Source organism: Rhinoderma darwinii, chromosome 7 (genome assembly GCF_050947455.1).
Source record: "Rhinoderma darwinii isolate aRhiDar2 chromosome 7, aRhiDar2.hap1, whole genome shotgun sequence".
Taxonomy (NCBI): Eukaryota; Metazoa; Chordata; class Amphibia; order Anura; family Rhinodermatidae; genus Rhinoderma; species Rhinoderma darwinii.
The window spans coordinates 47,748,745-47,772,394 of NC_134693.1; the positions used below are offsets into that span (position 1 = coordinate 47,748,745).

At 42.0% G+C, this 23,650-nt stretch overlaps 1 protein-coding gene across 1 annotated transcript in view; it reads right to left on the reverse strand.

Moving 5' to 3' along the window:
* LMX1A (LIM homeobox transcription factor 1 alpha) overlaps positions 1-21,381 on the reverse strand; it is a 100,773-nt gene extending 79,392 nt beyond the window's left edge. The window contains exons 1-2 of the mRNA XM_075832214.1: positions 21,307-21,381; positions 17,631-17,817 (exon numbers count right to left, since the gene is read on the reverse strand). Of these exons, the coding sequence (XP_075688329.1) occupies positions 17,631-17,817; positions 21,307-21,379 (260 nt within the window). The 5' untranslated portion in view covers positions 21,380-21,381. The remainder of the gene's footprint in view (positions 1-17,630; positions 17,818-21,306) is intronic.
* Between the last annotated feature and the right edge of the window lie 2,269 nt (positions 21,382-23,650).

The following is a 23,650-nucleotide window of genomic DNA, read 5'->3' on the forward strand; positions in this document are numbered from 1 at the left end:
CAGGTTCGTTGTCGGATACACTGTGTAGTTTTACGCAGCATATGATTTACGTCATGGCATTACAAGTTAGGGTATGTGCACACACAGTGTTTTCAGACGTAATTCGGGCATTTTACGCCTCAAATTACACCTGAAAAAACGCCCCTGATACGCCTACAAACATCTGCCCATTGCTTTCAATGGGTTTTACGGTGTTCTGTTCCCACGAGCCTTAATTTTATGCGTCGCTGTCAAAATACGGCGCGTAAAATTATGGCTCGTCAAAAGAATTGCAGGACACTTCTTGGGACGTGTTTGGAGCCGTTTTTCAGACTCTATTGAAAACATCTCCAAAAACGACCGGAAAAAAACGCTGCAAAAACGCCGCGAAAAAAGGCGCGAAAAACGCGAGTTGCTCAAAAATCATCTGAAAATCAGGAGCTGTTTGGATATGTTCACAAAAGCAAAAACGTCTCAAAATACAGAGCTCCTAATTTTCAGTCTTTTTTAAGCCACACTCGATTTTCGCAGGGTTTTTTACGTCCGTTTTTTGAGCATTTTTCGCTAGAGTCAATGAAAAACGGCTCCAAAAACATCCCAAGAAGTGACAAGCACTTCTTTTTCGCAGCCGTGTTTTTACGCGTAAAAAACGCAGCGAAAAACGCTGCGTCGGTACAGAACGCCGTTTTTCCATTCAAATCAATGGGCAGATGTTTGGAAAGTTCTGCTTCCGATTTTTCAGCCATTTTTCAGCCGTTTACGGCAGGAAAAACGTCCGAAAATAGGCCGTGTGAACATACCCTTTTCCCTTGAAAACAGCTCCGTATTTTCAGACGTTTTTTGTTAAGCGTGTGAACATACCCTTAAAGACAAGGAACATGATTTTTTCCTCCAGTCTACCAGAATAAGAAAGTCTTGTGTGACTACGGATGTGGCATTTGCCAGTAACATCTTGTGTAGCACTGACATATTACATGCTGCTGAAATGGATTTAAGAAAGGAGCAGGTAGTAGATATACATCAGGAACAAACTGTGCAGAGGGTTACATGTGCCAGGCTGAAAGGTTGAACAGAGTGACACTTGGTTATGAAACATTATCCAACCTCATTCTCAGCTTCCATGTGATAATGGAGAAGCATTGCCCTTGCCTCCTTAAAATTTCAAACCCAATAAATGATTGTTCTGTTGCAGTACTGGATCTGCCTGGCAAAATAGGGGATGTAATCCCTGCGGCTCTGCACGATATTATTGGAATGCTCCCATAGCAGTAATAATGATATATGTATAAGGCTGGATTCACACTCGCGCTTTTGGAGGTGTTTTTGCAGCGTTTTCTTGTTTTTAGTGTGGCCAGATGTTACGTTAAAGTCTATAGTAAAATATCAAATGCACTACATACACTGCGTTTTGGTTTATGTAGTTCAACAGGCAATTTTGTGGTCGGTGGCATTTTTTACTAAACCCAGCATGCTCTGGGTATGGCGTTTTTCAGGCGTTTATCCTCCCATAGACTTCTCTATAGGACTTGAAAAACACAGGAAAAAAAAGCTTGTACAAAGTTACAGCAAATGAAAAACACCACTAGTGCCAGAAAAAACGCATGTTACATTTTAATAACGCTAGCATTTTTAGAACCATTTTTTGATGCTATTTAAATTGGAAAAAAAAATGTGCGTGTGAAGGAGCCCTAACCTTTAAGGAACATAAATTATGTTAAGATGCAAAAAATATAAAGAAAACATGATTTCTTCATATTTTTCTTTATATTTTTTGCATCTTAACATTTTTTATGTTCCTTAAAGGGGTTGTCCACTACTGGACAACTGGATGGACAACTGATGACCTATCCACCGGATAGGTCATCAGTACATGATCTGTGGGGGTCCGACACCCGGACCCTGCACCGTTAAGCCGGAGCGGGATCCGCTGCCTCCGTGCACCGGACGTACATGCCGGAAGCAGTTGGCTTCGGCCACTGAATAGCAGCCGAGCTGCAGTTCGGCAGCATGTTTGCTATTCTATGTATGGAGCCAACTACTTCCAGCTCCGTACATCGCATAATGGGCCATAAGATCCGGTGTCGGCAGGGTCCGGGTGTCAGACCCGCACCTATGATATACTGATGACCTATCCGGTGGATAGGTCATCAGTTGTTCAGTAGTGGACAACCCCTTTAAAGGTTATTCTTAGACGAATTTTCACCCATGTTTGACCACAGCTCAAGAGGTCTCCAGTACTTGAAACTCCATGAGGCTTTTTATCTGCAACTTTAACTGTATTTAATGTTTTCATGTTTTCCAATATGAATTATAATTGTATGGTATCCTAGCTACTTTGGACATATGGGTCTGTCGGACCTCCAACAGTAACTTTTACTGTCTACTCCTTCCCTTGTTGACAACTGTTGTATATTATGCTATACAATCATATGTGTAAACAATTTTGCATTCATTTAATTTATCTGTTTTTGTATTCTTTTTGACATTATGTTATGTAATATATGGAGTTAATATATGTTTATTCATCATTTATTAGTGCTTGAGGAAGGTCTAGGATTAGACCGAAACGTCATTCTGACATAAAAATAAAAAATTCTTTGCATTTACTTCAATTGGTGAGCATAGTACTTTTTCAACATAGATATCGGGTTGGGCCCCTACTTATGCACCCATCAGAACCTAGTGTTATCTAAACCTCAACAAAGTCCTTTCTGCAGCGGCACAGTGTGTAGGTTCGCCTTTCACATCAGCGTTCGCTTTCCGTTGATGGGTTCCGTCGAAGCTTTCCATCAGAGGAACCCATCAACGGAAAGGCAAACGGAAACCAAAGCTTCCTTTTGCATTACCATTGGTTTCAATGGTAATGCAGTCGACTGCGCTATTGATTCCGTCCAAAATCACTGTCCAATCAGCTACGGACTGTGCCACAGCAAGAGCTGGGGAGAGGAGAGCGTGTGCGCACACACACACGTGCAGCTCGGAGCTGTGTGCACTAGTTCTCACTCACTCTTTATCTCTCGGCAGACAAGGACAAGACTGTGAGAGACTGTGTCTTGTCAGAGATCACACAGTCTTGTCCTTGTCTGCCGAGAGCTGGAGTTAGTGAGAGCGTGCCTACGCATGCGCGCACACGCTCTCCTCTCCCCAGCTCTTGCTGTGACACAGTCTGTAGCTGATTGGACAGTGTCACAGCGATATTGCACGCCCCCTTACCATTACACGCCCCATTGACAGTTGTTAGGGATCTGCCAGGTACTACGTCTAGGTATACTCCTGGGATTAATCAATCCACACCTGAGGCCAGACCTGTTCGACTGACACCCTCTCCCACCAACCAGGGTGGCAGGCTCAGGAGTGGGAGAGCCTATCGCGGCCTGGTCAGTCGGAGTTAGCTCCGCCCCCTGTCCTTTATTACCTGCTGTGTTCTCCTCCTCAGTGCTTGTAATTCTTTTGGATTCCTGGCCCCACTGCTGCTTGCTCCAGCCTGCTTCTGCCGTGCTTCTGCCTTGCTGCCTTGCTGCTGTTCTGCTTAACCTGCTTTGCTTTGCCTCCGGCTTGCTTCCTCCTCCGTGCTCACTTGGGTATACTCCACCTTATCCTGGTCCTGACTACTCATTCACTGCTCCGTTTCCTCGCGGCGTTCCGTGGGCTACTGCCCCTTCCCTTGCGTGTTCCCTGTTTGTTTTCCCGTGCACCTAGACAGCGTAGGGACCGCCGCCCAGTTGTACCCCGTCGCCTAGGGCGGGTCGTTGCAAGTAGGCAGGGACAGGGCGGTGGGTAGATTAGGGCTCACTTTCCCTTCACCTCCTTCCTGCCATTACATAATTACAAGCCACTTACCTAGTCTACCATTTCCCCTACGCTGACGCTATCATGGACCCCCTTGAGACCCTGACCCAGCAGATGCAGGGCCTCTCCCTACAGGTCCAGGCCCTGGCCCAGAGGGTCAACCAGGGTGACGCTGCCGTAGTAGTTCCCCTCACCTCACCTCTAGAACCCGACCTCAAGTTACCTGACCGGTTCTCAGGGGACCGTAAGACGTTTCTCTCCTTCCGGGAGAGTTGCAGACTGTATTTCCGCCTTAAACCCCACTCCTCAGGTTCCGAGAACCAGCGGGTGGGTATCATCATATCCCGACTCCAGGAAGGGCCCCAAGAGTGGGCCTTCTCCTTGGCTCCTGACGCCCCTGAACTTTCCTCTGTTGATCGCTTTTTCTCTGCCCTCGGACTCATTTACGACGAGACTGACAGGACTGCTTTAGCCGAGAGTCAGCTGGTGACCTTACGTCAGGGTAGGAGACCGGTTGAGGAATACTGTTCTGATTTTAGAAAGTGGTGCGTAGCTTCTCGGTGGAACGATCCGGCCCTAAGGTGCCAGTTTAGGTTAGGATTATCTGACGCCCTGAAGGATCTGCTGGTTAGCTACCCCTCTTCTGACTCCCTTGACCAGGTTATGGCCCTAGCAGTACGACTTGACCGACGTCTCAGGGAACGTCAGCTTGAACGCTTCAATGTGCTCCCCTCTGATTTTTCTGCGATCCCCCCCGAGGTCCCGTCTCCTCGCCCCTCCACGGAGGACTCGGAGGTACCTATGCAACTCGGGGCCTCCATGTCCCCTCGACAACGTAGGGAGTTTCGCAGAATGAAGGGTCTCTGCTTCTACTGTGGGGACGACAAGCATCTTCTGAACACCTGTCCCAGGCGCAAGAATAAAAAGCCGGAAAACTTCCGCGCCTAAGTGATAATCGGGGAGGTCACTTGGGCGCACAGGTATTTCCCGTTAATGTGAAACGCAATAAAATTTTGCTTCCTTTTCAGGTCTCGTTTGCTGGCCGGTCTGCCACTGGCAGTGCCTTCGTGGATTCTGGCTCATCTGCTAATATCATGTCTGTGGAATTTGCTATGTCTCTAAAAATGCCTTTTATTGATTTACCTTATCCTATCCCTGTAGTAGGTATCGACTCAACTCCCCTTGCTAATGGTTATTTTACTCAGCATACTCCTGTTTTTGAACTCCTGGTTGGCTCCATGCATTTGGAGCAGTGCTCTGTACTGGTGATGCAGGGATTATCTGATCTGGTATTAGGTCTTCCCTGGTTGCAGTTGCATAATCCCACGTTTGATTGGAATTCTGGGGATCTCACCAAATGGGGTAATGAATGTCTTATGTCATGTCTTTCTGTTAACTCTATTTCTCCCCGGGAGGAGGTAAACACGCTTCCTGAGTTTGTTCAGGACTTCGCCGATGTGTTTTCTAAGGAGGCCTCCGAGGTGTTGCCCCCCCATAGAGATTACGATTGCGCCATCGATTTGGTGCCTGGTGCCAAGCTTCCTAAGGGTAGGATATTTAATCTTTCATGTCCTGAACGTGAAGCTATGAGGGTGTATATCCAAGAATGCCTGGCCAAGGGTTTCATTCGCCCCTCGACTTCTCCTGTAGGTGCTGGCTTCATCTTTGTGGGGAAGAAGGATGGTGGTCTTAGGCCATGCATTGATTATCGTAACCTGAATAAGGTCACCGTAAGGAACCAGTACCCACTTCCTCTGATTCCGGATCTTTTTAATCAGGTTCAGGGGGCCCAATGGTTTTCTAAGTTCGATCTACGGGGGGCATATAACCTTATCCGCATCAAAGAGGGGGATGATTGGAAAACTGCGTTCAACACACCCGAGGGTCATTTCGAATACCTGGTCATGCCCTTTGGGTTGTGTAATGCCCCTGCTGTCTTCCAGAATTTTATTAATGAAATCCTGAGAGATTACCTGGGTAATTTTCTTGTTGTGTACCTTGATGACATACTGGTGTTTTCCAAGGACTGGTCCTCCCACGTGGAGCATGTCAGGAAGGTGCTCCAGGTCCTTCGGGAGAATAATCTGTTTGCTAAGACTGAAAAATGTGTCTTTGGGGTACAGGAGATACCATTTTTAGGGCAAATCCTCACTCCTCATGAATTCCGCATGGACCCTGCCAAGGTTCAGGCTGTGGCGGAATGGGTCCAATCTGCCTCCCTTAAGGCGTTACAGTGTTTTTTAGGGTTTGCCAACTATTACAGGAGATTTATTGCCAACTTCTCGGTCGTCGCTAAGCCTCTTACGGACCTTACTCGCAAGGGTGCTGATGTCCTCCATTGGCCCCCCGAGGCCGTCCAGGCCTTTGAGACCCTCAAGAAGTGCTTTATCTCGGCCCCCGTGCTGGTTCAGCCCAACCAAGAGGAGCCATTTATTGTGGAGGTTGACGCATCCGAGGTGGGAGTGGGGGCCGTCTTGTCCCAGGGTACCAGCTCCCTCACCCATCTCCGCCCCTGTGCTTACTTCTCTAGGAAGTTTTCGCCCACGGAGAGTAACTATGATATTGGCAACCGCGAACTTCTAGCCATTAAATGGGCTTTTGAAGAGTGGCGGCACTTCCTGGAGGGGGCCAGACACCAGGTAACGGTCCTTACGGATCACAAGAATCTGGTTTTCCTAGAATCGGCCCGGAGGCTTAATCCTAGACAAGCTCGGTGGGCACTATTCTTTACCAGATTTAATTTCTTGGTTACCTATAGGGCTGGGTCCAAGAATATTAAGGCTGATGCCCTGTCACGTAGTTTCATGGCCAATCCTCCTTCCGAGAAAAATCCTGCTTGTATTTTACCCCCTGGTATAATCATTTCTGCCACGGATTCTGATTTAGCTTCTGATATCGCGGCTGATCAGGGTGCAGCTCCCGGGAACGTCCCTGGGGACAAACTGTTTGTTCCCCTGCAATACCGGCTAAGGGTACTCACGGAAAACCATGACTCCGCTCTATCTGGTCATCCTGGCATCTTGGGCACCAAACACCTCATTACCAGAAACTATTGGTGGCCTGGGTTGCCTAAAGACGTTAGGGCTTATGTCGCCGCTTGTGAGGTTTGCGCTAGGTCCAAAACCCCTAGGTCCCGACCTGCGGGCCTACTACATTCCTTGCCCATTCCCCAGAGACCTTGGACCCATATCTCCATGGATTTTATCACCGATTTGCCTCCATCTCAGGGCAAGTCGGTGGTGTGGGTGGTAGTAGACCGCTTCAGCAAGATGTGCCACTTTGTGCCCCTTAAGAAGCTACCTAACGCCAAGACGTTAGCTTCTTTGTTTGTGAAACACATCCTGCGTCTCCATGGGGCCCCAGTCAATATCGTTTCTGACAGAGGGGTACAATTTGTTTCCTTATTTTGGAGAGCCTTTTGTAAAAAGTTGGAGATTGATCTGTCCTTCTCCTCCGCCTTCCATCCCGAAACTAATGGCCAAATGGAGAAGACTAACCAGTCCCTGGAACAATATTTAAGGTGTTTCATCTCTGACTGTCAATTCGATTGGGTCTCATTCCTTCCCCTTGCTGAATTTTCCCTGAATAACCGGGTCAGTAACTCGTCAGGGGTCTCCCCGTTTTTCTGTAATTTCGGGTTTAACCCAAGGTTCTCCTCCGTTTCCCCTGGTTGTTCCAATAATCCTGAGGTAGAGGATGTTCATCGGGAACTGTGCACTGTCTGGGCCCAGGTTCAGAAGAACCTAGAGGCGTCCCAGAGCGCACAAAAGATTCAGGCGGATAGTAGACGTTCTGCTAACCCCCGGTTTGTCGTCGGGGATTTGGTCTGGTTGTCATCCAGGAACTTGCGCCTTAAGGTCCCGTCCAGGAAGTTTGCTCCCAGATTTATTGGGCCTTATAAGATCATTGAAGTCCTCAACCCTGTATCCTTCCGTCTGGAGCTGCCCCCATCCTTTCGCATACATGACGTCTTCCATGCCTCCCTCCTTAAACGCTGCTCCCCGTCCTGGTCCCCCTCGAGGAAACCCCCTGTTCCCGTTCTCACCCCTGAGGGGGTGGAATTCGAGGTGGCCAAGATTATGGACAGTAGGATGGTCCAGGGCTCCCTCCAGTACCTGGTCCATTGGAGAGGGTACGGGCCAGAGGAGAGGACTTGGGTACCTGCCCGTGATGTTCACGCTGGGGTATTGATCAGGAGGTTCCAGCTTCTCTTCCCTACTAAACCGGGTCCTCTTAGTAAGGGTCCGGTGGCCCCTCATAAAAGGGGGAGTACTGTTAGGGATCTGCCAGGTACTACGTCTAGGTATACTCCTGGGATTAATCAATCCACACCTGAGGCCAGACCTGTTCGACTGACACCCTCTCCCACCAACCAGGGTGGCAGGCTCAGGAGTGGGAGAGCCTATCGCGGCCTGGTCAGTCGGAGTTAGCTCCGCCCCCTGTCCTTTATTACCTGCTGTGTTCTCCTCCTCAGTGCTTGTAATTCTTTTGGATTCCTGGCCCCACTGCTGCTTGCTCCAGCCTGCTTCTGCCGTGCTTCTGCCTTGCTGCCTTGCTGCTGTTCTGCTTAACCTGCTTTGCTTTGCCTCCGGCTTGCTTCCTCCTCCGTGCTCACTTGGGTATATTCCACCTTATCCTGGTCCTGACTACTCATTCACTGCTCCGTTTCCTCGCGGCGTTCCGTGGGCTACTGCCCCTTCCCTTGCGTGTTCCCTGTTTGTTTTCCCGTGCACCTAGACAGCGTAGGGACCGCCACCCAGTTGTACCCCGTCGCCTAGGGCGGGTCGTTGCAAGTAGGCAGGGACAGGGCGGTGGGTAGATTAGGGCTCACTTTCCCTTCACCTCCTTCCTGCCATTACTCAGTTCAGGGGGTTATTTAAATATTGGGCGCCAAATATAACAGCACCGATATCTAAATAACGGAGGAGGATAGGAAAAAATGTAAAGTGCCCCAGGGTTTGTGCAGCCCTGCCCATTACATGGTGAACTCAGCTGCACATGTATGGGGAGGTGAAAGGTTCTCTTTAAATGTCCATAAAGAAGCGATTGTTTCCTACGAGGCACTATCAGGACTACTTACCTGAACTGTATTCCAGCAGATAAATAATAATGGGGAATTTATCTTGTATGTGGGAAGGTCCATCAGTTGCCATCCGCAGACACTGATAATTTTGCTAAATAGGATTTGTTGCGCTGTCACACAGAGAATAGTCTCCACAGAGTCACATTAGTCACCGGACTTTGAAAAAGAGAAAGGTAGGGATGACGGTTATTGTGAGAGTCACAGTAGGAACTGTGGGGTCACAGTAGGAAGACACTCACTGCCTGGGGCTAAGGAAGCGAATTTAGAGAAATAGACTAAAAGAAACATAGCGGGAAAACACTGTAACTTTCTATGTACTCATCATCTTTGCTATATATGAAAGAGACTTTTTTTTTTATTTTATTTTTTTTAAATCTCCTAATTTTAAAGATCTATTATTACATTAGAACTATATTATCTCAAACACGGATTATCCATTGTATGGTGTGTTGGAAAAAAAATAAAGGTGTTTTTTTCCAGTAAAATATCATACAGTGATGAACTTTAATCAGACACAATGAATGAAGACATCGGGGAGATTTAGGAAATTGGAGGAGCGATGAAACTCAACTGTGTCTTTCAATGGAACGGCAGCACATTTGCTCGACCACCGCATTCAATGTCCTCTTGACTGCGTTTAAGAAGTGAGACTGAACGGGAGTTCGAGACCTCAAATCCCACAATCGGTGGTGATCCAGCGGTGGGGCCCCCCAGCGATCAGACAATGATCACCTATTATGTGAATAGCTAATAATTTATGATTGTAGAAAAATACCTTTAAAGAATCACTTCCATAGCATGCTCCATATTATTGTTGTAAGACATACTGAGCCCAGAGTGACATTAGTGACAGTATTGATTCACAATCCCCAAATGACCCCTGATCCAGTAGATGTTATTATATCATTTAATGTTTTCTTTAGACTGAAGCCAGAAATGACAAATACCCATAGAAATGAATCTATCCAGAACAAAAAGAAACATCTATAGCTGTGAAGCCCAACTGGGGTCCTGTGGGCTGCATAAAGCCCATGTGTGAGTAATTTGCGGCCCCAGCAGCTGAATAGGGGGTAGTTTGTAGTGCCTTTTCCAGGTTAGGGATTAGGCATGGGCGCTCCTGTACACTATATACTCAGATCACAGAGAACAGAGGAACTGTTATCTGACCAATACGATCAAAAACAACCTGTGTATATCGACCACCTGTCTTGTCCCTGGCAGAAAATTATGTGTAGGCTTTTGATGAACTCACAATGTTGGAGGTTGACCTTCATTGAGCTATGGACACCTACCCAAGTTGGAGAGAAATAATGTAGTGGATATACATGTCTCTTTCACGATTCAGCTGTAACAAGATAGGTAAGAACTAAGATAGGATACTCTAAAAAAATTAAAAACAGCTTCATCTTTGGCTTACCTGACATCCAAGATTAGGTATAGCCCAGAGACCATCACATGTAATCATTGCAAACCAACAACAGATCATCTGTCATTTTTGGGAGTTTCCCAGAACCCCTTTAAATAGTGTTTATCATATGTAGTAGTTTAATCGAAGAGTATAATTCTTCTGGTCTCCCTCCATGTGTTATCATGTATTTGGTTCATAAATTCAAAACAATCACCAATGGAAAAACTTGAAAGCATATTTAACCTTTTAGCTCAAAGTGGTAAGCAAAGTGGACAGAGACAGAGTTTTTGCCCAGGGATTGTGAGGATGACAAAGGTTGTAGCCACGGGGCTGACACCCAGCAGGGGCTTCTTATTATGGCCCACTCGGACATTCCAGAAATAGCTCTGGTGATCCCTCAGAGTTTGGAAAGCAGCAGGTTCAAAGAGCTAATTAACCCCTTAAGCAAAACTATCTGCAGCAAGGAATAAAAGTACTCCTAGAAATGTTCAACATCGTCACTAAGTACTTTGAACCAACAAATACAGAACTTTGTCTATGGATATTTGGGCAAAAGGAAAATAAATTCCACATGTCTTCAAACAAAAGATAACTGATAAAAGTCAGATTCGCTACAGAGGGCAGATATCGTCCTGGCCTCCCAAACAGGAACTTATTTATTTTATTGTCTTGGCACATGGTGGGCCAGTTAATGCAGATATTACTACTTTACAGGCAATTGTATGTAAAGTTACAATTATACTTGTATTACTCTATGTAGTAGGACTTTGGGGTAGCCATATCAGGTTCTTCCCACAATTACGTCATGACTATAGCATAAGAGCATAAAAGTGAAGCCTATTATGAGGGTATGAGTGCTCCTTCTTAGTGGAGAGATGGCCACATATGCATGGTTCTTCTCTAATGAAATCAGTGAAAGTTAAGATAGAGCTCAGGGTATCATCTAGCTTCTGACAGCCCATTGAGACATGTCAGAAGATAACATCTGTAGGGATCCATGACCCAAGACCAATGCTGACTGCCACAGTGAACGGGCCCCTTCGGTTAAAAGCTCCAAAGAGACCAATGATACGGTAGTGCATTACAGCTCCAATAAACTATTTTATTAATAGAGTTGTAGAAAATCACACAAGAATTCTTTTGGGGAATTTCAAAAAATCATATTGTGATCTTACTGATCTATCTTTTCATAATAATCAAGACTTCATCCAGATGGACTTGAGTGATTAGAAGTAAAACTTGTGGATAGGAAACAGATGTGGCACCCTGCCAGTCTACAAGATGAGCACAAAATACATAGGGGAAGATTTTCTAATGCTGTCTAAAGGGGGTTTTACACTGGACGATTATCGGGCAGACGAGCGTTCATAGAATGATCAGCAGATGAACGAGCAAATGCTTGATCATCTGCTGGTCATATTGTTTTAAAAAAGTTAAATATTATCATTGTCGGCAGCCGACATGATAATTATGGATGGGGACGAGCGATTGGAGTAACGACCGCTCATCCCCATCCATAGCTACGTGTGACCGTAGCAAATGAGCGCCGATCAACGATGACTTGTTGATCTGTGCTTGTTGCACCGGCCGCTTATCGGCCGGTGCAAAAGGGCCTTAAGACAGCATAAACTTAGATCAGACAGTCAGAAGATGCGCCGAATTTATCACAGTAGTGAATGTTGTATGATAAATTTTGGCGCATCTTGCTAGACATAATAGACACTTTTCTCTTTCTTATACCATCTCTTGGTTAGCTTCGTTTTTTTGCGCCAAATTTTGTTGCAATTTTGCTGCACTTTGGAGCATTTTAAGCCATATTTCTTTTTGCTAAGCCACACTCCCTTTTCTAAACACTTTTGAAGTGTCTAGTGAGGCACAAACATCTGTTATTTTTGGCACATTTGTGCATTCATAAATAGATCGAAAACTTGATGCGATGTTATGTGCAGAAATGCTCCACATTTTGGCACATTTTATGACAGAGTCTAGGCACATCATAAAGCAAATCTGCCCGATAGAGCTTAGACATTATAGCCATTCAGGCATAGTATCCATATCAAACCTATATGTGTAACAATAGTGGCTACTCTATTTAATCTGGTCAACACCATGAGCATTGGTAGAAGAGATAATGTTTCATCTAAGAGTAAAGCCAACAGATAATTAACAAGAACTTGGAATTAAAGTTGGAGGCTGTTAGGGGCCTCTGTCGCAGATCCGGCCGGGAATACTGAAATCAATAGCGCAGCATGCTGCACTCTTGTTTCTGGTAAAACCATGGACACTCCAAAGGAACCCATTAAATTCAAAGGGTTCTGCCAGCCGCCGGTGGTGCCTGTTCTGCAACGGAATCGGCGCTTGTGATTATTTCCTCGTTCTGCTCCTCAGATAGAGCAGAACAACGGAATTACGAGCACAGGTGTGAACCAGCCCTAAGCAGAAACGTAACAAAACATAACACCTATAAATCTACAAAAAACTGCATGCATACAAAGAGTAACAATTATTAATAGTAGGCAAAATGAAACATTGTATAGTCAAAACCAAAAGTCTGTGAGATTTCAAAACGCAACAATTTTGATTAATTCATTACAATTCTGCAGCCATATCTATTTATGAAGGTGTTGGAGTCAAACTACATCGACATTAATAGCCAGTACATGGTCATTGAGAGCTTTGTGTTCACTAACACAGTACAAAAATTGAAATTCTGCAGTAACACCATAGTAAGGGCATGGCCACACGTGGCGGATTTCCTCCGCAACTGTCCGCATCAATGCCGCACCTAATCCGGGTTGCGGATTACGGCTGCGGATCTGCCCAAAATGTGCAGAAAATTGATGCGGACTAGCTGCTGCGGACTGCGGGAAAAGTGCTTAGCTTCTCCCTATCAGTGCAGGATAGAGAGAAGGGACAGCACTTTCCCTAGTGAAAGTAAACGAATTTCATACTTACCGGCCGTTGTCTTGGTGACGCGTCCCTCTTTCGGCATCCAGCCCGACCTCCCTGGATGACGCGCCAGTCCATGTGACCGCTGCAGCCTTTGCTTGGCCTGTGATTGGCTGCAGCCGTCACTTAGACTGAAACGTCATCCTGGGAGGCCGGACTGGAGACAGAAGCAGGGAGTTCTCGGTAAGTATGAGCTTATATTTTTTTACAGGTTGCTGTATATTGGGATCGGTAGTCACTGTCCCGGGTGCAGAAACAGTTACTGCCGATCGCTTAACTCTTTCAGCACCCTGGACAGTGACTATTTACAGACGTCTCCTAGCAACGCTCCCGTCATTACGGGAGCCCCATTGACTTCCTCAGTCTGGCTGTAGACCTAGAAATACATAGGTCCAGCCAGAATGAAGAAATGTCAAGTTAAAAAAGCAAGACGCATCCGCAGCACACATAACATGTGCATGACAGCTGCGGACTTCATTGCGGAAATTAGAATCTCCATTGAAGTCAATGGAGAAATTCCGCCATGAGTCCGCCACTGCTCCGCAACAGACAGAGCATGCTGCGGACACCAAATTCCGCTCCGCAGCCTATGCTCCGCAGCGGAATTTTACGCATCGTCTAAACGAACACTGCTAAATTAAAGTGGAAGTCAATGGACAAACGGCTCCGCTGCGGATTAACGCTGCGGAGTGTCCGCAGCGGAATTTAAGTGAAATTCCGCCACGTGTGAACCCAGCCTAACAAGTCTGAAATTCGTTTTATCCACCTATCCTACTCAATGCCATAATGAGTCCCATATAGAGGAGTTATGACTAGTATAGGATGTCTCATCAATCCATTCAGTACCTTGGACAGATCAGGTCATGGAGTACAGCCAGGTACAGTAATGCTGTAAGAATTATACAGTCTTTGGATTTTTTGTTAAAAATAAAGTAAAACACAGTAATGGAGGAAGCTGGTCTGTGAATGCCAGTACCGGTAACCTATGCATATTATATAAGAGAAGATTCATATCTACCTGCTGCACTACCTGGTACAAGCTTGACCATTTCAAAAACACTAAATGTAGATAACATTTTGTATATATTAATCTATAAAACAAAATCGGACACTGCTCCTGAATATCAAAGATTTAAGAATGGAAACACACAAGGTAATACTTGGGAAGGCGTCCTCCCATCGCCTGGTAGTACATTGACTTGAACTGTGCTGCAATTCTTTGGCTACATCTCAAAATCACTGACAGTAAAGCTCTAGGACATATAAGCAGATTTCAATGTCCTTGTTTGGAAGGAGTTGGAAATGGCGCAAGCACATCTGCCACACTACTAGAGTATCTGGCTGCCATGTTTTTCTCATGTTTGACAGATTTTAGTTTGGAGGTATGGTCTAAAAAACCAGACGACTTCAGGCCACTTGTACATTGTAAAAGGGTTTTTCTAAAGGAATAGACATGTTGCATATGCCTTTTAGCAACATTTTAGGTTTTAGTGTGCATGCTCCAGAATATAGAACCAAATCCATATACATCTTTACTGGCTTTATGATTTTAGCACACTTGGTATATTTTGTGCCATGTTTTGCAGTGCGAAGACAGTCCACAAATTGTCTCTTTTTATAAATGGATCTCAATATTTGCAGCAAACTTTTTGTCATGTAAAATATACATATGTGCACGTTAATGTACAAGTTGATTCGAATGTTCTTTTTTTTAAGTAAGGTATTGCATTTTCCATGTCCTCCAAATGAATTTAAATGTTTCTTGAGGATGAAAACTAACATATCAATACAGTCATAAATAAATGAACTCACAGGGCAGATTTACTAAATCAAATGTGCTAGAATTCTAGTTGTGTTATAAACATTTTGTGCGGCTAAGTGTAGTCTTAAAATGCACCGGATTTATTAATTGCATGCACTAAAATATGGGCACAAAATACTGGAGTAGAGTAAGCCAAGAGGAGTCGTAAAGTAGAGAAAATAAAAGTATTTGACGCATCTTCTGTCGCTGTGGTCTAGTTTTAAGAAAATATTAATAAATCTCCCCCACAGTGTCAAGTAATATTCACTTACTAATTGTTAACAAAGACACAAACAATTTTTAACTTAAAGTGTCCCTCCAATGTTACTCTCCTGCCCGATCTGACATGGAGAGCCGCAACTGCATACTGGGCAGCACAGTTGCCAAGGCAACCGTACAACACCCAGCGAGTATCATGTACAGGCCCTATTAGTTAGTGTCCAATCCGTGCACAATACTCACAGTTGTAGCTCTCCACGCCTGATGTCTGATTGGGCGGGTGAGTAACATTGAAGGGACACTTTAATAGTAATGCCCACCTTTTTATTGCCCACTTATATACCAATAGTACTACCTATTAATTAGCAACCTGTAGAAGTACATCCAGTGGTAATATGTCCAGTAAAATACCAGAATGGATGGTACTGCCCTGTAATATGCCAGATGCTGATGCTTATTTATATAACATTACATTGAGTTTGGCAGTTGTATCCGATAATATTCCACCAGATGTTGTAGTACAGAATAAGGCCTCATGCATAAGGCCATGCCCGTAATCACGATCCGAGATTACAAGCACAGCTCGCCGCTGGCGGCCGTGGACAGCCACCCGCATTTTCGGCCCGTCCTTCCATATAAAGTATGGGAGCACGGCCCGTAAAAAAACAAAAGTTAGGACATGTCCTATCTTATGTGGAGGCTTTCTACGGCCCGGACACCTTCCCGCAAATATGCGGGAAGGTGTCCGTGGTCAAAAGAAATGAACGGGTCTGTAATTACGGTCCGCAATTACGGACTAAATCTACGGTCGAGTGTATGGGGCCTAAATCTATTTTTACTATACAAGCAGCAATACAGTCAACACTGTCATGGGCATGGATCCAATTCTGATTTGTCATTGACCTGAGAAAGTGGGCAATGAAAACCTGCTAATGCATACAAGTTTGATGAGGTACATCGATGTCAGATAAAGGCGAGTAGCAGATGCAGGAAATAATGCTTCCTAGCTGCTTTCATGCACTGGGTGGCAGTGACAACAAGGCAGGACACATAAGACTCATATTACATGGCACTGCCCTACATTAGTTTATGTGTGGGCAATATACTTTTTAGCAATATACACTGTATTTCTAGCAGACTAATTATTTGTACTAATGTGGGTACCAATATGGCCTCTTGCTGAGTCGAACTGCTGTGTCAGGGTCAAACAGTGTATCAGGGGATCCCTCAGTGGGCCCTGGATCTGAGACATTAATGGGCCCGATCCAGCAAAAAAAAGAACCCATTTAAAGGTGATTTTGGAGCCAATCACTTTCCACTAGGGGCTATATCTTATTGGATAATTCAGTAATAACATATTCGATCTTATTACGATATGTCTTGTGTGAACAATGATAAAAACAAAGATGACATTGAAATTCAAGGTGGGTGTACACATGTTCTGTCTAGATGGGGAGTGGGCCCATCTCCTCTGGTGGGCCCAAAGATGCCCAGTCTGACACTGCTTACAATATGTCTCCATTCAAGACTTGGTCAATGCTCAATACAAATATTGAATAATACAAATCCATACATTTCTTATGTAATCTGAGACATAAATATTTCGGTTATCCCAATCTAATCATTTTGTTTTATTAGTAGATAAATGTGAATATCACGACACTAAAACTAGCTGGTCATATCCCATGATTTGCCATATTGATTTTGTTCTTATAACATTCATAAAATGTATTAGTCGTCTTCAATAACAAAGTCAATAGATCCATATTTGAAAGATTATTCTGGTTTTTCAATTCTGTTCCTAATCCGCAGGCCACAGTTGTAACAATTATTATGGTGGATAGTGACAACCCTGTGGTACTAAAACATTTAGGTATAATCAATCAAATCTTTCATTCTATAGGCTATAGTTCACACATCGCAGACGAAACACAAAAATCGCTAAAAAAAAATTATTTACCGCAGTGCGTGAAAGCAGCTTTGATTCAATTGATCAACAATAATTATAATTGTGTAATCATGATATATATTTGACAACCTGGCAAGTCAGGATTAATAATTCACCATAGGGCACAGTTATCAATCCAAGATCTTGTACAAAAATATAATGAAGTTCTAATTATTTATTTTGGTAATGGGAAACTTTGTTACATGCTGTATTAAATATTACAGTCTGTTGAGAGAAATTCACATTATAATGTCAAGTGATGAACTTCAAGGAGGGTCATGTAGGCCGGATAAGCCAGTACTTCTATAAACAAAAAGCTAAAAAGACTATACAAAACCACCACATATAACAATATCCGCTCTGTCCAGCCCCTGTTTTCCGCAACAAATACTGTATGACTGATACGAATGTCATTGAACAGGACACAATATATAGGACTTATTCTAGGACTTACTTCTCGTAGTCATTCCTGCAGTACAACTTCTTGTCTCTATAGAAGCAGCTGCTCTCAAGGGGTTCTTTGCAGGCACAGCACTGAGCACACTGCTCATGCCAGAGACTTTCACTGATCCGCAGAAGAAAACGATCACAGATCACACGCTCACAGCCCTCACACACCCACTTCTGATCCAGTGCTCGTCCTGTAACGTAATAACAATATCATTCTCTGCTACACTCAGTGCATAATATACATTTATAATAAGGTGATCCTGACATGTCCTGGGAACAGAAGACAAGCAGGGTGGATGGGGGCTATTATGGTTGTAAATATTATAACCCTAAAGTAAATATCCTGAGATTAGATGAGGCCTACTGATAGTTCAGATAGATCAGGGGTCATGTATCAATACTGCTGTTTGTACAACATATTTATAATAATATTGATGCCCATTAATCTGCACAATTTAATGGACACCTCATAGAATGCCTCATGAATTGGTGCCAACCTGCAAGAACATCTCTACACGTATGGTTTTATTTTATCAGAAAAAAACTTGAGTACATATGTTGGCATATAGTCACTCTTTACCCACGCCCTCGGTATTAAAAGTATCTGGGCTGTCAGTTTCTAAAGTTAAAAATTGAGTAATGTTAGTAAATATGCTGTCCTTGCTCTCTGTCATATTTTCTGATGTATTTTTTTTTATCATAGGATGCTTGATACATGTCCTTAATTTAATGCATTATGGGACAGAAATATTGAAATTGTCTTAGTCAACACTTGAAATATTTGGAGATACAAACCTTGATGGTCTAAATATGGATAGATTCCTTAAAACACCCCTTTAGTGACTACAGTAAACCAACAGTCCATTAAATCGATTACTGTGGCCCCCAAAACAGAACTTATAGCCCCCTATCATATCCTGCCAGAGGGGAAGGCATGAAGGGAACTCTACATACTGTAGCTCTACAGCCTCAGAAATATCACATTCTAAATATAGAAATATAGACATTCGAAATATTCTTTACATATGGAACAGATTTGAACATTTTCTTTATTCTAATTGCCCTAATAATTTTAATAACAAATATAAATGGTGCAGTAGTCCATACTAGTAAATACCTAAATAGCTCTATAATAATTATATAAAAGTCTACACATCAAGTGTCACAAATACAAATGATATTTATAGATTTTGTTCATGATGGCAGTTTTGATACATGCATGGAGTGTGGAAAAAAAAATCTATTCTATGTTCTTTTGGTTTTTTTTGTTTTTTTGGGGGGGTGGGGTAATTTATATTTGTTTTATTCCTTTATATAATGTGTTATAAGGAGGTATTTTAAGGTTTTGGAAGAAAGGATGCTGGAACAACATGGTATTACACAAATGTATACAAATTATTATCAGTATTATTACTAAATCTTCTAGAGTTATTATTACTATAGTAAGAAGTAGCATTAGGGTGCAGGTAAAATCAATATTAATTAGTATTCCCAGGAGGGATATACATATCATCACTGTATAGGAGGCATATACTAGTACATATCATTACTGTATAGGAGGTATATACATATCATCACTGTATAGAAGGAATATACATATCATCACTGTATAGGAGGGATATACATATCATGACAGTATAGGAGGCATATACATATCATCACTGTATAGGAGGTATATAAATATCATCACTGTGTAGGAGGGATATACAGATCATCACTGTATAGGAGGTATATACATATCACCACTGTATAGAAGGGATAGACAAATCATCACTGTATAGTAGGGATATACATATCATTACTGTATAGGAAAGATATACATATAATCACTGTATAGGACGGAAATACAGATCATGACTGTATAGGAGGGACATACAGATCATCACTGTATAGGAGGGATATTCATATCACTACTGTATAGGAGGTATATATATATATATATCTTCACTGTATAGGAGGGACATACATATCATCACTGTATAGGAGGGATATTCATATCACTACTGTATAGGAGGTATATATGTATATCTTCACTGTATAGGAGGTATATAAATATCACTGTGTAGTGGGGATATACAGATCATCACTGTATAGGAGGGTATACATATCATCAATGTATAGAAGGGATATACAGATCATCACTGTATAGGACGGATATATATATGCATATATATATATATATGTATATATATCATCACTGTATAGGAGGTATAATAATATTAATATGTACTGAAAGCATATCGACAAATAGATGCAGCAGCAGAGACATGTACAGCCACATATAGAACACACTTTGCATTACAAGCACTGGTCTCTGTCATGTATAGACTGTACTCTGCAGCACTTTACATTAATACTACATATTCCTCATCAATTGTCCAGCAGTCACTTAGTGCGATCCTATTGCGATCTTTCCCATGTCCCGTTATAACAAAAGTGCAGTAATTATCTGCAAGTGGAGCTGACAACTCTGTAGTGACACCACAAAAATATTGTACACTAGGTGATGGATGGATAATAGATAGATGATAGATGTCTGATGTATAATCTACACTATATAACCTTGTTTTCAATATATCTATATGATATATAGGTATTAATTTCAATCTATCTATCATCTGATTTCCACCTCTATCTAATCTGAAAATATAACACACACACACACACACACACACACACACACACACAAACACACACACACACTTTGCTATATAACAAAGTCAGCTCTGCTGCATTGATAGCCTGGACTCCGCGCTCTCCGTATATATACTGCTCCCGTGCTGACTCCTGTGTTCCGCTTTTTCTCTTGGCGTAGAGATTCGGTTTTTCATAAAGCAAATGATAGCTGTCACCTCCGGGAAGGCGGTACGGGAAGGGTTAATTTTCTTTATTAAACTTCCGCAGCCCTAGGTGTGATTCCATTTCTTCTGCTCCCGATTTATTACTGCCTCTACTACTACCTAGTACTACCACCACCACCAGTGTCTGTCTATCTGAAGCCTATAGTTAGAAACAGAATAAGAGTATGAAAAAGTTTTGCAATTTATTAAAAGCTGATACAGACGAATTCGTTATGTATTTAGTGTAGACTGTACACTGCTCACTCATTTATATATATATATATATATATATATATATATATATATATATATATATATATAGCCCCCGTTCGAGATATAATCATTGTATATATTGTATATGAATTATATACTTTACACCTATATCATTGACACATTTACCGGAGTGTATATTCTGCGTAAGAAATGTATTATTACACTAACTGTAAAATACATTATAGAGCAATGTATTATTACTATTAAAAATTAGAGCTAAAGGAGGAAACATAATAATAACAACAATAATAATAATAATAATAATAATAATAATAATAATAACGATAATAATAATTATCATTGTTATTATTCTCATTATTCTCATTAATATTATTATTATTATCATTATTATTGTCATCATCATTATTGTTATTATTATCATTATTATTATTATTATTATTGTCATCATCATTATTGCTATTATTATCATTATTATTAGGGCATTATCCATGAAAGTGAATAATAATTTAGGACACACAGGATCTCTCCCAACAAGCTGAAGCTGCCCGTTATATCCAGGTCACATACAGTAATAAATGCATGTACACCTGAGTACAGGACACTCACCAAATAAAGACAGCGCCGCGGACTTGTCAATGACTTTCTGTATATTTTCCTCCATTTTCAGCCCATCAAGCATTGTGAAACTGAAGGGGGCAAACATACATCCGTTATATACTAATTCTGCTCCATCCATACAATTATTTTATAGTTATATGTGTACATATCCAGGATATCAAAACTTGCTAGAATTGTAAAGAACTTTCCATTGTAATTATTCATCATATACGAGTCTAGTATTTGTATTGTGTGAGTTGTTTACAAAGATAGATAGATAGATAGATAGATAGATAGATAGATAGATAGATAGATAGATAGATAGATAGATAGATAGATAGATAGATAGATAAAAGATAATATTATATGATAGATAGATAGATAGATAGATAGATAGATAGATAGATAGATAGATAGATAGATAGATAGATAGATAGATAGATAGATAGGTAGATAGATAGATAGATAGATAGATAGATAGATAGATAGATAGATAGATAGATCATATAAAAGGTCGATAGATAATAAATATATATATATATATACACACATATATAATAAATAGACAGATAGATAGATAGATATATATTCATATAATATATATAGTAAATAGATGATAGATTACATATATTATATATATGTCTAGATAGATAGATAGATAGATAGATAGATAGATAGATAGATAGATAGATAGATAGATAGATAGATAGATAGATAGATAGATAGATAGATAGATAGATAGATAGATAGATAGATAGATAGACAGATAGACAGATAGATAGATAGATAGATAGATAGATAGATAGATAGATAGATAGATAGATAGATAGATAGATAGATAGATAGATAGATAGATAGATAGATATGGATATATAGATATATAGATAAATCAGATATCACTCTGCACTTCTAAGAATAATTTATTACACAAAAAAGAGAAAAATATACAAACTACATTTTCGACGCTAACTTTCTCTAACTTTCTCTAACACACACACACACACACACACACACACACACACACACACACACACACACACACACACACACACACACACACACACACACATATACGTCCAGCCTAATACACATTACTTTACAGGAGCCTATGGCCGTATGCGTTTTGTTTTTCTTAATTTTTAATACGACACATTTAGCTTTTACCCTGCACTGTATGAGTAAACTGATATTTTATGGTAAAATTCAGATATTGAATACTCTATGTGAAACACATTGCACGTAATAGATACTAAACAGAAATAGATACACGTAAAATATACAATTTATTACATGTAATAGATGCAGAAGCTGCAATGACAACATAAGAGATGCACTCCAATGTATTCCATGCAACAGAGAGATACAATGTATTAATATAAAACAAATACCGTATATAATAAAATAGATGCAATAACATAGCTGTACAGAGAGATAGACGCTGATGCGCTGCACGTTTAAAGCGCTAGTGACACATAATGATGATGGTTGCACGCCCCTGGGGCAGGGGGTACAGTGCACTCACCCAGCTGGATGGACAGGGCAGCTCCTGCAGTCACTGACAGCCAGTAATGTGTATACTGATATAAGAGGGAGCAGTGCTGCTCCTGTCCTGAGACTTGTCTCCTCCTCCAGACTACAGGTTACCCAGGAGTCCTGCCCAGCTGTGTGGCTACTGGTCACTGGGATCCAGCCTCTGACACCTGTCACTCTTCACTGGTCACCCTGCTGCTGCTGCTGGGACCCTGGAGCCATATGATTTGCAGCATTCATCTATGCAGGATTCATGTGATCCTCCATGTAACTCTTTCTCATTCACTACTTAGCAGCAGATCCAGTCCTTCTCCTGCTTCTTCTCACTAGCACTGGTTTCTTGTAGTGTATCCTCCAGTGCATCTCCCACTCCCTGTGTGGAAAACTTCCTGATGTTTCTTCCAATTTTTCTTCTGTCTTCTCCCACATTCCTCCTCCTTCTTCTATTCCAATCTCTGCTGAAATCTTAGGTTTTGGAAAAATCCAAGTCTCCTTCAGACTTGGTAGGATACTCTACAATGTATATCAGAAGTCTGTCTCCTTTTTCTTTTATGTCAAAGTAAAACCTTTATAGGACTGAAGGCTGGGGTCACCTGCAAAAAGTTGAATGGGTTTGTGGTTCTTAATAACCATGGCTTACATAGCAGAACATGTATGAAGTCCTACATTGCAAATGTGTTACAAATGTGATACCTGAGGAGTTATAGGGGGGAGCATGGCTGGAATGGGAGGGGGAGGGGGTTGTTGTTACAAACACTAATTCATGTGCACATGTTATGTGATGTATATAGATCCCATGGACATATCTCTCTTATATCCCTAT